This window comes from Vipera berus (assembly GCF_964194415.1).
Source record: "Vipera berus genome assembly, chromosome: 1".
In the NCBI taxonomy this organism is placed as follows: domain Eukaryota; kingdom Metazoa; phylum Chordata; class Lepidosauria; order Squamata; family Viperidae; genus Vipera; species Vipera berus.
The window spans coordinates 10,272,536-10,290,133 of NC_138202.1; the positions used below are offsets into that span (position 1 = coordinate 10,272,536).

The window sequence follows — 17,598 nt, forward strand, 5'->3', positions numbered from 1 at the left end:
GTAACGTCACCAGCCTAGGAAAGCAGGTTTATCTCTGGCTGCGACAGCTCCCATTATATCGGAGGGAACTGTTTGCCTTTCTAGAGAGTTGGGTTGTGGGGCAAAGCACAAGGCCTGCCATTTTCCACATGGCCTTGACGAGCAAGGATCCTCACTGAGCTTGTGGGGTTGTGGGTCCATGACACACAAGGTTGCAGGTTCAAATCCCCCAAATGAAAAAGAGAGAGGAACCAGGAATGGAGAAGAAAGTTTAGTCTGCTGGACCTTTTGGAGAGCCTTTGCCACTTTGTGCAAGCCGTTATAAAATGGATGAGCTCTCAGAGGTCATCTAGTCCAAACCCCCCCAAGCGCTTCGTGTAAGGAATCTGCTTAATGTTTCAGACAGAGGAGTTTCCATTTGAAACTCTCCTTGGAGGAAGAGTCCAATTCTGTTTTAAGCAGAATTGTCATTGCAGAATGTAGTCCTGCCTTAGGCCTGGCAGCCGGCTGAATGACTTTGGGCCAAATGCGGAGGACGTAGTATACTTGGATTTCAGTAAGGCATTTAATAAAGTTTTTTTTAAAAAAATCCCATTTATATCCCGCCCTTCTCCAAAGACTCAGGGCGGCTTACAATCTAAGCACAAATCAATGTGCTAGCCTGCTTATTAGGGCTTTGCCCCCCCCCAAGCGGCATTATTACAAAGTCAGCTTATTGCCCCCAACAATCTGGGTCCTCATTTTACCTACCTCGGAAGGATGGAAGGCTGAGTCAACCTTGAGCCTGGTGGGACTCGAACCTGCACTAATTGCAGGCAGCTGGTGTTACTTAAGGAGGCATTAGCCCACTGCTCCACCAAGGCTGTTGACCACAACCTACCCCTTGGTAAGCTAGAATAAGGTGGAATAGACAACATCACCACCAGATGGATCTGTAGCTAGCTGGCTGGCAAACCGTACTCAACGAGTAGTCCTCAATGGCACTACATCCACATGGAGAGAAGTAAGCAGCGGGGTACCACAAGGTTCCGTCTTAGGCCCAGTACTCTTCAACATCTTCACCAGTGACTTAGATGAGGGAATTGAAGGGGAACTCATCAAATTTGCAGATGACACTGTAGCAGGAGTAGCCAACACCCCAGAAAACAAACTCAGGATCCAAAAAGATCTTGACAAACTTGAACAATGGGCCTTATCCAACAAAATGAGTTTCAATGTGGAGAAAAGCAAAGTTTTACACTTAGGCAGGAAAAACCAAAGGCACAAATACAGATTGGGCGAGACCTGGTTCAAAAACAGCAACTGAAATGGTATAGAGTTTCCTGCCTGAGCAGGGGGTTGGGCTAGATGACTTCCAAGGTCCCTTTCAACTTCTTCTTCTTCTTCTTCTTCTTCTTCTTCTTCTTCTTCTTCTTCTTCTTCTTCTTCTTCTTCTTCTTCTTCTTCTTCTTCTTCTTCTTCTTCTCATTATTATTATTATTATTATTATTATTATTATTATTATTATTATTATTATTATTATTATTATTATTATTATTATTAATCATCGCACAGTCAGCCAGATGTTCAGACTGGATTTGGCATTTTTGTCTACCTATTGAGTCCTTATCAAGGACCTGGGATAGGCAGATGTGGATGTTTGGTGGTATTACAGATATCGTCGCAGGATGGAAGCTGTTCCCAGTAAGGCTACCTTTTGCAATTGACTAATGGTGAATTTGTCAATGCCGATGATGGTGTTCAAGTGGTGCTCCAGTAGTTTTGGGATTGCACCCAAGGCGCCTGTTACTATCGGTACTACCCTTGCTTGCCTATTATTATTATTATTATTATAAAACTTATTCATTAAAATTATTATTATTATTATTATTATTGTTGTTGTTGTTGTTGTTGTTGTTGTTGTTGTTGTTATTTCCATTGTGTGCAATGGGTGGTTTGTTTGTTTGTTTTGCCAGAAATTGGAAGTAAATGGTGATTTCCAGCAGAAAATGACATAGGATCCTGCATATAGCTGCATGACGGTGGGGGTGGGTGGGGGTAGATGATGGGAATTTTGAAGTCAGATCGTAAATCGCCAAGGGGAGGTCTGTCGTAACTTCAAATAGTCACTAAGTAATTGGAGTAAATTGAGGACTACTTGTATGCTGTTGGAATACCTAAAAAGCAGACAAGAGAGACCGGTCAACATGGAGAATCCACGTGGTCATTATGAGGCAATATTGACTTGGCACATAGACAAACTCATGACATTCTCATTACTTTGATACTCGTTAGCATATTGCCAAATTCTAATTTTCTCAGCCTTTGGTATAATTTTGAAATACTCACCTAATAAATTGTTCTTGAGTCATTGCTGATGTTGCCTGTGGTGAATTGTTTCATTTGTTTGTTTCAACATAACTGTATCTATTTTGTTTTTAGCACCAATTCAGTTTTTAGGCATTGGGTTTTTAATAATATAGAGATTGTGCATTCTTGGGTAAAATTGAAGGCCAGCTAATCTTGTTTTCTGTGAGTTGAGCATGAAGCAGCCTTCATTTTATGTCTCCCTTCTGTTCTGAATAATCTCAAGTAGACTGCTTTTGCAGCTGAAAGTTCTATTTTCCCCTCATTATCCTCATTTCTGTTGGGTTTATGAGGATCAGCATCCTGTTACCCCTCTTGTTGTTGATTTTCTCTTGAGATAGACTGCCTCTGAACATAGATGTTCTTTTTGGTATTCACAATACAGGCAGTCCTCGACTTTCAACCATCTTTAGCGACCATTTTATTTTATTATTATTATTTTATTAAATTTATATACCGCCCTTCTCCCGAAGGACTCAATGAAGTTACAATGGCACCAAAAGAGTGACTTGTGATGAGTCCTCGCATTTAGGACCGTTGCAGCATCCTCCACTGTCTTGTGATCAGAATTTTGATACTTGGTAACTGGCATCTATTGACCAAATATTGCTATTTGCAATTTACCCAGCTGGCTTCCAGCAAGCAAAGTCAATGGGGAAAGCCTGATTCGCTTAATGACCATGTGATTCATTTAACAACTGCAGTGATTTGCTTAACAATTGTGGCAATTGGGTACGATTCACTTAACAACCGGCTTGCTTAGCAATGGAAATTGTGGTCCCAATTATGCTTGTAAGCCAAAGAGTAATGCAGGGGTCTTCAAACTTGACAACTTTAAGACTTGTGGACTTCAACAGGGCTGGCTGAGGAATTCTGGGAGTTGAAGTCCACAAGTCTTAAAGTTGTCAAATTTGAAGATCCTTGGAGTAATGCATATTGTGGCTGCAATTTTGCAAGTCTGCCTAAGCTCCACACCCTTGAAGATCACTGTGTTATTAGAATTCTAGTCTTACAGGACAAGAAGGAAAAAAAATAACCCAGCATTTTCTTTTAGACAGTGTGCGGAAGGTCAGTGCAGTTAAATAAGACCATATTCAAACATATTAAATGATTTTACTAGATAATTTCAGGTTTTTGTTCTTTAATTGCATAGTTCTACAGTTTGCAAACATGGAGACTTCTTTATATGAAGTCTTATTGGTTGATAAGATCACGTGCACCAAAACAGGTTGATTCTCACCCACCCACCCAAAAAAAGGCTGTGCAAAACATTTCAAACATGAAATGTTGGTAGATACCCTATTTGGAGTGCAAAGATTTTGTACAGTTGAGCAGGACCATTTTGACCCCATAATTGTATGTTCTGAGCTTGGCGTATTTCCAGGGTACAGTATTCAGTATTCTGAAATTCATTTAAATGCAGTTTTGCATTAAAATGACGCACTTATGAAATGTTGTAGTGGAATAGTTCAGTACAAAATGGTTTGCAGTTTACTTTGTACTTTACCCATTTTGTTTTGTGAGAGGACTTTCCACTAATATTCTGAATGACATGATAAATCTTACAAGCTGCTAGATAACAACAATAGAGTTGGAAGGGACCTTAGAGGTCTTCTAGTCCAACCCCCTGCTCAGGTATGAAACCCTATACCATTTCAAGCAAATGGCTGTCCAGCCTCTTCTTAAAAACTTCCAGTGTTGGAGCATTCATCACTTCTGGAGGCAGGTTGTTCCACTGATTAATTGTTCTGACTGTCAGGAAGTTTCTCCTTAGTTCTAGGTTGCTTCTCTCCTTGACTAGTTTCCATCCGTTGCTTCTTGTCCTGCTTTCAGGTGCTTTGGAGAATAGCTTGACTCCCTCTTCTTTGTGGCAGCCCCTGAGATATTGGAACACTGCTATCATGTCACCCTCGTCCTTCTCTTCATTAAACTGGACATACCCAATTCCAGCAACCGTTCTTTATATGTTTTAGCCTCCAGTCCCCTTTCTTGCTCCTCTCTGCACTCTTTCTAGAGTCTCAACATCTTTTTTAGACTCAGATTTTATTTATTTATTTTTATTTTTATTACATTTATATCCCGCCCTTCTCCGAAGACTCAGGGCGGCTTACAAGCTTAGCAGTAGCCTTCATTCTATGTATATGCCTGCTTGTTAGGGCTTTCACACACACCCCAAGCGGCATTATTATTACTTTTCCTTCCCCAGCAGAAATGGGCTTAGGCAAGGGACTTAGTGGAAGGAACCAGCCTAAAACATGGTGATTGCAAGTATGCAATTAAAGACCTGTCCCAGAAAGCCAGTTTGGTCTAATGATGAAGGCACTGGGCTAGAAAGCAGGAGACTGTGAATTCTAGTCCTGCCTTAGGCATGAAGACTGTTGGGTGACTTTGTGCCAATCATTAAGAGACAGTGAGTTGCACAATCACTTAAATATGGACAGTCACTTCAATATGAGCCAGCAGTGTGCTGCAGCTGCCAGAAAAGACAACCCAGTGCTAGGCTGCATTAACAGAGGGATAGAATCAAGATCACATGAAGTGTTAATACCACTTTACAATGCTTTGGTAAGGCCACACTTGGAATACTGCATCCAGTTTTGGTCACCACGATGTAAAAAAGATGTTGAGACTCTAGAAAGAGGGCAGAGAAGAGCAGCAAAGATGATTAGGGGACTGGAGGCTAAAACACATAAGGAACAGTTGCTGGAATTGGGTATGTCTAGTTTAATGAAGAGAAGGACTTGGGGTGACAGGATAGCAGTGTTCCAATATCTCAGGGGTTGCCGCAAAGAAGAGGGAGTCAATGTATTCTCCAACCCATCTGAAGGCAGGACAAGAAGCAACGGATGGAAACTAATCAAGGAGAGAAGCAATTTTCTGACAGTTGGAACAATTAAGCAGTGAAACGTCAGAAGTTGTGGGTGCTCCAATACCAGAAGAGATTGAACAACCATTTGTCTGAAATGATATAGGGCAGTGATGGCGAACCTTTTAGAGACCGAGTGCCCAAACTGCAACCCAAAACACCACTTATGTATCGTTAGGTGCTGGGTGGGTGTGGCCCATTGGGTGGGCGTGACCCATTGGGTGGGCGTGGCTCCAGTGGTAACGGCAGACTGGGTGGGACTAAAAAGTTCAATCAATTCCAACTTTACGAGATCTTTTTTTCCCCCCACGAGAAGTTGATTGGTTGAACTTTTTTTTTTGCACACAGTGGGGAGGCATAAAGTGGAAATGTTTTATAAAACCCGGCTGAAGGCCTAGGACTGGGGCGATGGCACGCGTGCCCACAGAGTGGGCTCTGCGTGCCACCTGTTGCACACGTGCCACCACGGATATAAGGTTTCCTGCCTGAACAGAGAGTTGGACTAGAACAGGGGTGTCAAACTGCCGGCCCACGGGCCGGAGCGTCATGGAGAAACTGCACCCATCCCATTGCCGGCAAAGGGAAAATGTTCCGATACGTCACGCGACGTCACGTGACGTCATGGGTTTGACATGTCTGGACTAGAAGAACTCTAAGGTCCCTTCCAACTCTGGTATTCTGTTCTGTTCTGTAGATTAGTTCTGGTCCCCACTTAGGCATGAAAGCTGACTGAGTGACTTTGGGCCAATCACCAGGATATGGTAAGTTCTACTCCTGCCTTAGGCATGAAAGCCGGCTGGGTAACATTGTCGGACTGATAAGAGTGATAAGCCAGTTCGACAATTCCTTTCACAACCAATGGATCAATTCGCAGTTAATCTGAAAAAAAGCAGGCCCTGTACTTGCAAGAAAAGCAGTAGGAAGAAAAATAAAATTACCGGTAATGCATTTTTTAATGCAGTAGTTCAGTGTTTCTCAAAGTGTGGGCTGAATTTTCTCTGAAGAACCAGTGAGGGATCTGCAAAATCAAAAATGTTTGCCCGCCTATGCTGAAAAATAATACCATACTAGAATCTCATCAAACAATTAGGAGAAACTATAGTGGCGGTGAACACATCAACTTTAATTTTTAATATGGTAAATTTCAATAAATTTCACCCGTACAACCAAAAGCTCTTTTAGAGTCCTCCATAATTTTTAAAAGTAGGAATGGGTCCTGAGAGAAAAAAGTTCAAGAAACAATGAATTTTTGTTTTTAAAAGGATTCTGGAAACACGGTCACAAGAAGAGGCAACACCTAGGTGACCTCAACCAATAATAATTTTTTCAAAAATATTTTGTATTTTATGTTTTTTGTATATCATTGCCACAAAGCTGAGATGGAAGTGGGGGGGGGGGCGCTCCTATAAATTCTATAAATAAATAGAGACAATCTTTCAAAGACCAAAACAATTAGAATGGGCATGGTAGACCACCAGTAAATCTAGACTGGCAATGAAGAAAATTGTAGAAGGAATAGCAGAATCTGGGGTCAGAGTCATAAGAGGGATCAGCCTAGAACCCTTATGTAGCCACAAATGAACTAAGTCCAAATCCCTCTTTAGTGCCATTGAATCTTACCTAACTGTAACCAGATGCTGATCGTTGCTTGAGAAGATTCCTCTGCATAGGCTTTTAGCAATGAATCAGTATAATTGAACCTCCACATGTGGATTTGGTCTTTCGCACCCGACACTAATATTCTAGAAGAAAGCAGCAGCAAAATCATGTTCGTATTATTTTACTGAATTATTCATAAACAATAATAAAGGTAGGATAAACATAAATATGTAAATAAATAAAAATTAGTGCCAAGACAATATTGCCAGAACTTGCACATGACTCGAGGGAGTTGTCTACTTCACACTTAGATCTCGGGATGCTAATTGGTTTGCAGGATGGGACCGGGGGTGGGGGTGGGGGGGACATCTGAAGTTTTCTTGGCATTTTGCAGCTCATCTCGGCGAAAATAGGACGCCACCAGAGAGGCTGAGCTTCTGATTGTGAATTTTTGAATTTCAAAAGCACAACAGAAGGGCACATCTCCCTTTGCATTTAATTACATTGGCAGATTTGTCTGGGGCACCTACTTGCATATGCCTTGAGAATTGTTTCCATAAATACACCACGAAAAGCTGTGCAGAATCCCTCAAGGAGTTTTCAGGGAAGTAACTGTCCTCCTCTGGCTCCTTTGCAAGAAACTGATGGTTAAAATTTGCTTCAGAGGGAAGATGACCTACTTTTCCTTTCCTTAAAATATTTCGGTGTCACGTTTCTGCTGCAAAATACTGATGAAGACTTTTGTTGAAGGAAAAGTCTTCATCAATACCATCCAGTCCTTAAACTTAAAAAAAGGAGGACAGGAAAATCATATTCAAGGTCACCTCTGAAATTGTTTTTTTTTTGTATTTTTTTCAAAGCCGCAACAGAAGGTGCTGTGTAGTTGCAAAAGGCATCAGTGGGTTGTTGAAAAGCTTTGGAGAATGAAACGGTGATCAAAACTGTAAATCTTCATGTGTCTACGACAATGCTTTTAAACTTTGGCAACTTTAAGATGTGTGGACTTCAACTCCCAGAATTCCCCTGCCAGCCTTATTTGCTTAAGTAGAAGCTGTACAACTGATTGATTCGTCATCTGAGATGAGCAGCAATAGAAATTAAATAAATAAAAACAAGGAAAAACAGGCTGCCAATGGTTCTCCATTGCTGGAGATTTTAAGAAGAACATGGATGGCCATCTTTCAAGGCTGGATTAAGTCAAGGTTTCCCAACCTTGGTAATATGCTGGGTGGGGAATTCTGTGAATTGAAGTCCATAAGTCTTAAAAGCCGCCATGTTTGGGAAACCCTGAATTAAGCGGTTAGTGCACATGGCTGAGGCTGGATTAAATCAGTGTTTATTAAAATGGCAGCGGTGCCTATGAAAACCTAATAAATATTCTTACATTTCTCAGTTTTAATTTCTCAGTCAATATTGACAGACATCACTCACGTAAAGCAAAGCTCTTTGAGATCCTCAATCATTCTTAACTTAGCATGTATGATACTGGGTTCCCCTCCACTTCCAGAATTCTGGGATTTTTCAATATTTTTTCCCCTTTTGGTGCTCTTCTAGGTCGCAGAGATGGAGGAAATGACCATTTGGGAGCAGTATACCATTACATTGAATAGGGTAAGTAGAAGCACTGTAGCAACCACCATAAGCATCGAATAAATAGTAATAATTTAATGCTGCAGGTGTTTTATACTTCCATAGTTCCTTGTTTGAAATGTTAGTTTCCATATTAATATTTTTTTCTTTTGTTTTTGTATCTGCGATATTCCTAGAGTAGATTTTACTTTTTTATTTTAATGCGGAATAAATGGACTCATTATTAAATTAATATTATTTTGTTATATATTGATTGTATTTAGAAAGCGTTCATTACCTATGGAGATTCTCAGTCATCCAAGTCATGGTTGTCCCAAAGGTGATTTTTCAAAAGGCAACTGGACTTCATTTTTCCTTCAAGGCGTTTTGCTTCTCATCCAAGAAGCTTCTTCAGTTCTGACTGTCAGAAGTGATGAAGCTTCTTGGATGAGAAGTGAAACGTGTGCAAGGAAACACAAAGTCCAGCTGCCTTTTGCAAAAGCACCTTTGGGACAAAGCGCTCATTAGAATTTGTGGATTTACTGGCATTTACTAAGTCCTTGAGTTAATCTCAGTAAATAAATAATAGAACAAAAGAAATAGAAGAGAATATTTGTAGCTCAGGGTTAAACTGCGGTGTCCTTGGTGCTCTGTGAGCTTCATAGTTTTCTTGCAGACATTTCATTACCACATTAGGTAACATCATCAGTGCTAATAGAAAATGCTCAGAGCAAACCCCACTTCCTATTAGCATTGAACAACCTGCTGTGAACGCTCCAACACTTGAAGTTTTTAAGAAGAGACTGGACAGCCATTTGTCTGAAATGGTATAGGGTTTCCTGCCTGAGCAGGGGGCTGGACTAGAAGACCTCCAAGGTTCCTTCCAACTCTATTATTGTTGTTGTTGTTGTTGTTGTTTCGTTACCTAGTTTGGTAATGAAACATCTGCAAGAAAACCACCAAGCTCACAGAGCACTAAGGACCCCACAAAAGAAAATTTGCATTTATTTCTTATATCTGTTGTTATATCCTTATACCTTCTTCCTTCGCCTTTGGGTAATTTTCTCTATTTTCTTGCAATAAGAAATGCAGGAAAAGGTCTTAATGTTTTCTCCTTTCATCCAGGATCCCCGGAAGGGTTTTGGCATTGCCATTTCGGGTGGCCGCGATCGTCCAAACAGTTCAGATGGCGACACCTCTATTGTCATATCAGATGTGGTGCCTGGAGGACCAGCTGTTGGCCGACTCCAGTGAGTACTTAAAACAAGTCAATTCAGCAAACTCACAAACCGGGGGAAAATGACAATTTTTCTCTGGAACTCCCAAGACCCAGTTGCAATGGCTTCTAGGATGTCACAGCAGTTTAACCAATGGCTGGGCCATGTTTGCTGCTTATGGGTGGGGAGGGGCAGGAATTGTTTAAATTATCTCTTTGGGCACCAACTTGCATGCTCACTCAGTGCCTACGCTGTGCCCACCTTAGTTGAGATGTGTCTGGTGGAAAAACAGAATAATATTTCTTAATTATAGCACTTAGACTAGAGGTAGGCCTCAATTTATGACTGGTTGCCTAGCAACCATTCAAAGTTCCAATAGACCTCCCCAAAAGGGACCTACCATCTGATTCTGAATGGTGAAGGTGGTGCAAACAAACACACACACACACAAACACCCACACAACACACACAGACCAGATACATGACTTCATTTTGGTCACTTGGCAGCTGGCTCATCTTTATGACCAATTGTAGTATTCTGCAGTCACGTGATGCAATTTCTGATTTTTTTTGGGGGGTAGGGCTGGAAATCCTACCCTTTTGGTCAGTTTCCAACAAACAACACCCTTAGGAATGAACTAATTTGCTTAATGACTGCAGTGTTCACTTAATGGCCGCTGCAAAAAAGGTTGCAAAATTGGGTCGGTCATGTGGGTGCCTCAACATTATTTCCATATTTCCATTATGATGTATGAAGTCCAGGCTCCATTATGGTTGTAAATTGAGGACTACATATAATTGTTAAGTGGTAAAATGGTCAAACTCTCTGCTTCAGGAGGCATTGCCTTCCATTGTGCCACATTGTTCCATGACATTTCTTTGCTATCTCAAACGACTGCATTGTATGTGCATCCTGATTTTTAAAATATTTAAATGGTCTTTTACATGGGGGATGTGTCAAAATGGGAAATAGGCTGTGTGTCCTTGGCTAATATGCCACAGATCTAATTTTCTCTGAATCTCTAAATAGGGGTACATTAGATTCCAGTTGTCATTTCTGGAGAAGCCAGCACAGGCAAGATCGAAAAAAATTAGGTTAAAAAAATGAGCTGTGTAAGCCAGCTTCCTACGTTGCTGCTGTATTTCAGTCTGTTCATTTTAGAACAATGAGGACTAGAACTTTGTGGCATCTTGAAGGAGCACAATTAAAGTTCTTCCATCCACAGATCATGCGGCTGGCGGGGATGGGATGTCCCATCTGGTAAAAGCAGGTTGAAGCGATTTTTAATACTCTTTTAAAATCTTTTGGAAAAGAAAGAGAAGAGAAACATCATGGCTTCTTTCTCACTTGGTAGGCCTTTACTTATCTCCCTGTTTACATTTGACAGGACCCGGGACAAGATTGCCATGGTCAACGGCCTCTCCATGGAGAACGTATCTTCATCTTTTGCCATCTCCACTTTGAAAACTTGTGGCAAGTTGGCTAATATTGTGAGTGTCTATGGAGATTCTCAGACATCCAAGTTATGGCTGTCCCAAAGGTGATTTTTTTAAGAGGAACTGGACTTTCTTTGTTTTTGCTTGAAGACATTTCGCTTCTCACCCAAGAAGCTTCTTCAGTTCTTTTCTTCAGTCCGGTTGCCTTTTGAAAAAACACTTTGGGGACATTGTGAGTGCAGATGAGGCAGATCAGTTGAAGAAGGGGCAGTATTTGAAATATTTTTGTTCTTTTCTATTTTTTTGTAAGATTAGCTAAGGTTATCCTATTCCCAGAATGCGCTGAGAAGCTGAAGTCAAGTTTGATATTGGTTTAGTATCCTGGCTTGTTCAGATAATGATAGCTTCCAGCTCAGAAAAGTGGAAATTGAAATTATGTAAAGAGGTCATGGTTTCCTTGCTCATCCTGTAAAGATGGGAGTGATAAATCTACATGTGTCATACTGTATATTTGTACTTATTTATTTTTACAAATAACTCAAGGCAACAAACATGCCTCACACTCCTTCTTCTTTCTATTTTCCTCACAGCAACAACCCTGTGAGGTGGGTTGGGCTGAGAGAGAATGACTGGCCCCAAGTCACCCAGCCAGCTATAATGCTTATGGTGGGATTTGAACTCACGGTCTCCCAGTTTCTAGTCTGGTGTCTTAACCATTAGACCAAACTGGCTCTACTATTAAAATTCAATATGGTTTATGTACTATGGAACTACATCCAAATTCAGTTTCAGTAAGTTTACAGCCCTCATGGTTGTTGTGGTTGTTTAATGCTGAGACAAAATCTCTGTCAAGCTTGAAAAAAAATTGTTGAGGAAAAGAATAGTGCTAACATTTTTGCTGAGTGGGACTTGATTATTCTCCTCCCCATGACAGGAAAAATGGACAAGTTGCCTACAAAAATTTCAACTTTTCATACTTCCGTTTTAATTCACCTAATGGGTTTGAATCTTTTTTTCACAGATTTTGTTTTTTTCTCTCGTTTATTTAATAAAGCAAACAGGCAAACCTTGGCAACTTTTAACGTTTTTGGACTTCAACTCCCAGAATTCCCCAGCCAGCCATTCTGGCTGGGGAATTCTGGGAATTGAAGTCCACATATCCTCAAGCTACCAAGATTGAGAAAACAGTGGCCCAGATGCAAATCTCAGAATGCAAATTCACTTTCTCTTACTGGCAGACGGTCAAAAGACCCAGAAAAATCCACTTGCCAGTTGCCAGATCCAGCCAGCCAAGAAGCCAGCCTCCCTTGACGCCTACTAAGCATCTGACGGATGGGAGAAATGAAGACTCGGATGAGGACTATGGGTACCGAGGTGGTGAGTTGGGCAGACACCCCGGGCAGAGCCGACAGCGGACAGAAGCAGAACATAACCGTGGTTACGATGGAGACTCTTCCAGCGAGAGAAGCTCGGGACATTATCGTGATGATGACAACGATAGCGCTCGCAGGCAGCCCCTCAGGAGCCGGAGGCGGAGCCAAGAGGGGGGCTACTGGAGGCAGAGCCAAGACAGTGGGTCTGATAGGGCACCTTTGGCCAATGGGCACCATCACAAAGGAAGCACCAGCGGGCTTGTCCTGATGTCTGGATTTAAGCGGCTGCCAAGGCAGGACGTGCCGATGAAACCCGTCCGCTCAGTTTTGGTGAAACGTAAGGAGAGTGAAGGTGAATGGCTAAACTTTCTTTTCACCCATTTACCCTGTTCTGCACCTCCAAATTAAGGTACAGGTAGTCCTCGACTTACAACCGTTTGTTTAGTGACCGTTTGAAGTGACAGCCGCACTGAAAAAAGTGAGTTATGACCGCTTTTCACCCTTACGGCTGTTGCAACTTCCCCACAGTCACGTGATCAGAATTCAGACCCTTGGCAACTGGCATGTATTTATGACAGTTTGCAGTGTCCCAGGGTCATGTGATCAAGTTTGGTGACCTGCTGACAAGCCATGTCAAAGGGGAAACTAGTTGACAGCCCTGTTATCAACAACTGCAGCGATTCACTTAACAGCTTTCGCAAGAAAGGTCATAATATAATAATAATAATAATAATAATAATAATAATAATAATAATAATAATAATAATAATAATAATAATAATGTTATTTGTATACCGCCCTTCTCCCGATGGACTCAGGGCGGTGAACAGGGCAATACATGTTAAAAGACAAGAATACAAAAATTAAAAGAGATTAAACAAGATGCCCAAGAACTATAACAATAAGTTAAAAAATATAAAAAGCAATAAAAGCCAACCCATCACCCATCAGGCCAGGCCGGCTTGTTCGAACAGGTAGGTCTTCAGGTCGCGCCGGAAGGAGCGAAGGTCGGGCGCCATCCCGAGCTCAACCGGAAGATGGTTCCATAAATCCGGCGCGCCCACAGAGAACGCCCTCCCCCTGGGGGCCACCAGTCGACATTCTTTGACCGGTGGCACCCAGGGGGAGGCCCTCTCTGTGGGAGCGCACTGGGCGGAGGGAAGTTGATACCGGCCGCAGGTGCTCCCTGAGGTATTCCGGACCCATGCCATGGAGGGCATGGGGCAAAGCTCACTTAACACTTGTCTTGCTTAGCGATGGAAATTTTGGTTGTGAGTTGAGGACAACCTGTCCAGTTCTCTCTTTCTCTGCCTAATGTGGATCATCAATCTCGGTGTTTTTCAAATTTAGCAACTTTAACCTGAGAGGACTTCCATTCCCAGAATTCCCCAGCCAGCATAGCAGAATTCTGGGAGCTGAAGTCCACCCGTCTTTAAAGTTGCCTGGTTTAAAAAACATCAATCTATCTGATTTGCGAAAATTCTAATTTTTCACCTGAATGTGACAGAATTGTGCATTCAGAACAGGACAGAATAACAGAGTTGGAAGGGACCTTGGAGGTCTTCTAGTCCAACCCCCTGCTTAGACTGGTTCTCACACTTAACAACTGTTGCAGCATCCCCACAATCATGTAATAAAAAATTGGGGGCTGGGCACGTGGCATATATTTACAATGATTGCAAAATCCCGGGGTCGTGTGATTGTCATTTGCAAACTTCCCAGCTAGCTTCCGACAAGCAAAATCGATTGGGGGGGGGAGATTGGATTCACTTAACAGTCGCACAATGCACTTTAACAATTGCATTGATTTGCTTAACAACCATGGCAAAAAAAAGGTTGTAAAATTGGGCATAACTTGCTTAATAGCTTCCTGGCTTAACAACATAAGCTCTGGTCCCAATTGTGGGCTTCCTATAATAACTGTACCCTCCCACTGCTAGAAGATGATTTTATGAATGGGAACAATGTTCATTTTGCTAACTGACCCTCTAAAATGTTTCCTTCCTGAAAACCCAAGAATACGGACTGAAGCTGGGAAGCCAGATTTTCATCAAACACATCACTGAGACAGGATTGGCAGCCAAGGATAATTCCCTGCAAGAAGGGGACCTTGTCCTCAAGGTGAGTTGGCAAAGGTTGCTATTATCACAATAGCTCATGGTGTGCTGCCACCACGTGGCTGTGTGGAGAAATCACAATGTGGGCAGTCAGACCCTCCTACCCTATGATGTATTTCCTTTTCCCTCCCCTTTCTGGGATGGACTTCCTCCTCCTTTGTCCCTAGAGAGTCCATTCTCTTTTAGCCTGAAGACATGGGGTAACTTGCAGACTCAATATGCAGTTCCTGGGAATACTACCATTTTCTAACCTTAGAGATACCTTGGAAATGTCTTGGAAATGCTGTACAAAGGTCATCTGAATGCATCCACCTACTGTATTCAACTCTACATGCAATAAAGGTATTTCTATATGATAAAAGGTGTCTCTACGAGTTCAAAACTATCTGGAGAGATATGTTAATGTTAATGATATCTGTTTATATAGACCATAGAAGTCTTAACAAGAGATTAATTAAAGTACAAAAGCTTCGATCCAGAATAGTTAGAAAATGGTAGTATTCCCAGGAACTGCATATTGAGTCTGCAAGTTACCCCATGTCTTCAGGCTAAAAGAGAATGGACTCTCTAGGGACAAAGGAGGAGGAAGTCCATCCCAGAAAGGGGAGGGAAAAGGAAATACATCATAGGGTAGGAGGGTCTGACTGCCCACATTGTGATTTCTCCACACAGCCACGTGGTGGCAGCACACATGGTCTGGATATACTTGTTTATGTTGCTGTGATTTTTGAGAATAGACTCCAGCCGTGCCACTGGAAAAGCAAATATGGCCCTGAAATGTTATATGGTTGCCGTGTAAAAAAAAAAGATATTGAGATTCCAGAAGGAGTGCAGAAAAGAGCAACAAAGATGGTTAGAGGACTGAAGACTAAAACATATAAAGGTTGCTGGAATTGGGTATGTCTAGTTTAATGAAGAGAAGGCCTAGGGGTGACATGATAGCAGTCTTCCAATATCTCAGGGACTGCCCCAAAGAAAAGGGAGTCAAGCTATTCTCCAAAGCACCTGAAGGCAGGAAAAGAAGCAATGGATGGAAACTAATCAAGGAGAGAAGCAACCTGGAACTAAGGAGAAATTTCCTGATAGAACAATTAATTAATGGAATGACTTCCCTCTAGAAGTTGTGAGTGCTAAATCACTGGAGTTTTTTTTTTAAAAGATTGGATAGCCTTTTGTCTGAAATGCTATAGGGCGGGGTGTCAAACTCACAACGTCATATCATGACTTTTTCCCCATTGCCGGCAATGGGGTGGGCGTGGTTTTGCCATGACGCATCTGGCCCGTGGGCCAGCAGTTTGACACCCCTGCTATAAGGTCTCTTCTGTTCTATTCCTATTCCTATTCCTATTCCTAATTCTATTCTGTTCCGTTCCATCCCATCCCATCCCATCCCATCCCATCCCAGTTGTCAGGCAGCCTTACCATAATGGACAAATATGAGATCTTAAGGTTTTATTTTATTTTATTTTGTTATTCATTTATTTATTTGATTTTTATAGTTGCCCATCTGAACAAGTTCCTCTTAAGGTTTTGAGGCATGTTGCAGAAGAGAGGGAGAGGTCACTTCATTTGCATCGCCAGTTAAGGGGCTACTTAGTCAAAAGATAAGGGACCCTCAGCCACGATTAATATAAAGAAATAAACAGATAACCATATAGAATTGAAAGGGAAGGAGTGAAAGGGAAAGTGGTCACATTTTCCTGTGCCACCTTCTTTAACTGCCTGGGGAGAATTTCCAGCCACCTGTGGGGCTGTGCAAGAAACAATTTGGTGCAGTGATGAAGGTGCTAATTTAGAAACCGGGAGTTCTAGTTCTCCATTAATCGTGGAAGCCCGCTAAGTGACTTTGGGCCAGTCCCTCTCTCTCAGCCCAACCCACCTCACAGAGTTGTGGGATAAATAAGGGATTAGAGCATTATATACATCAGGGGTGTCCAATCTTGGCAACTTTAAGACTTGTGGACTTCAGCTCCCAGGATTCCCCAGCCAACTCCTCCTCCTCCTCCTCCTCCTCCTCCTCCTCCTCCTCTTCTCTTCCTGTTATTTTGCAAGAGAGCACATGGCCCAAATCAAAAATCTTTTAGAAAACAATGAGTTGCAGAAGACGTTAAGTAAAGATGGGCAACTTGTAGGCTTCACTGGATTTCCCCCCATCCTTGTTTTCATCGCTCCTCTTCCACGCTGCTACACAAAAAATAAAATGAGCCTCTCGGCCAAAACATTGCTTAGCAATAGCACTTAGACGTATATACCGCTTTATAATATTCTACAGCAGTATCTAAACAGTTTTATAGAGTCAGCCTATTGCCCCCAATAATGTGGGCCCTCATTTTACCAACCTTGGAAGGATGGAAGGCTGAGTCAATCTTGAGCCAGTGAGCATCGAACTGCTGGCAATGGGCAGAGTTAGCCTGCAATACTGAATTCTAACCGCTGTGCCACTTTGGCTCATCAGCATTGTGCTGCCTGATATAAAGCTGGGATAAGGTTTTGAGCAAAGAAAAAATTGCTTGGCCCTGACTCCTCTCTTCATCTCCCTCTTATCTAGATCAATGGCGTTGTCAGCAAGAACATGTCTTTGGAAGAGACACGGCAGCTGATCGAACAGTCTGAGGGAAAACTTACCTTACTCGTTTTACGTGATAACAGCCAATTCTTGGTCAACATCCCGCAAGTGAGAGACAGCGATACGGAAAGTTCCCACCTGGACGGTGAGGGGGGGACTCTGGAGAAAAACTGGGGTGGGGAAGAAGAGGTGGAGAAAATTGAAGTGGATCCTGAGGTTGCTGAGATAGCGATAGAACTTAAGACTTCTATACCGCTTCATAGTGCTTTATAGCCCTCTATAAGCGATTTACAGCGTCAGCATATTGTCTCCAACAATCTGGGACCTCATTTTACCAACTTCGGAAGGATGAAAGGCTGAGTCAGCCATGACCCAGTCAGAATCGAACTGCTGGCAATTGGCAGAATTAGCCTGCAGTACTGCATTCTAACCACTGAGTCACCATGGCTCTTAAGATCATACTTTTAGGGAAGTGGATGAAGATAGAGATGGATTGGTATATAGGCAACCACAATTGGGACTGGCAACT

General features: G+C 42.2%; 1 protein-coding gene across 1 annotated transcript in view; it reads left to right on the forward strand.

The window, feature by feature from the left end:
* Positions 1–17,598, forward strand: part of TJP3 (tight junction protein 3) — a 45,907-nt gene that overhangs the window by 10,322 nt on the left and 17,987 nt on the right. Inside the window, exons 2-7 of the mRNA XM_081313641.1 lie at positions 8,345–8,401; positions 9,485–9,609; positions 10,965–11,067; positions 12,252–12,738; positions 14,404–14,507; positions 17,052–17,214. Coding sequence (XP_081169767.1) covers positions 8,354–8,401; positions 9,485–9,609; positions 10,965–11,067; positions 12,252–12,738; positions 14,404–14,507; positions 17,052–17,214 — 1,030 coding nt within the window. The 5' untranslated portion in view covers positions 8,345–8,353. The remainder of the gene's footprint in view (positions 1–8,344; positions 8,402–9,484; positions 9,610–10,964; positions 11,068–12,251; positions 12,739–14,403; positions 14,508–17,051; positions 17,215–17,598) is intronic.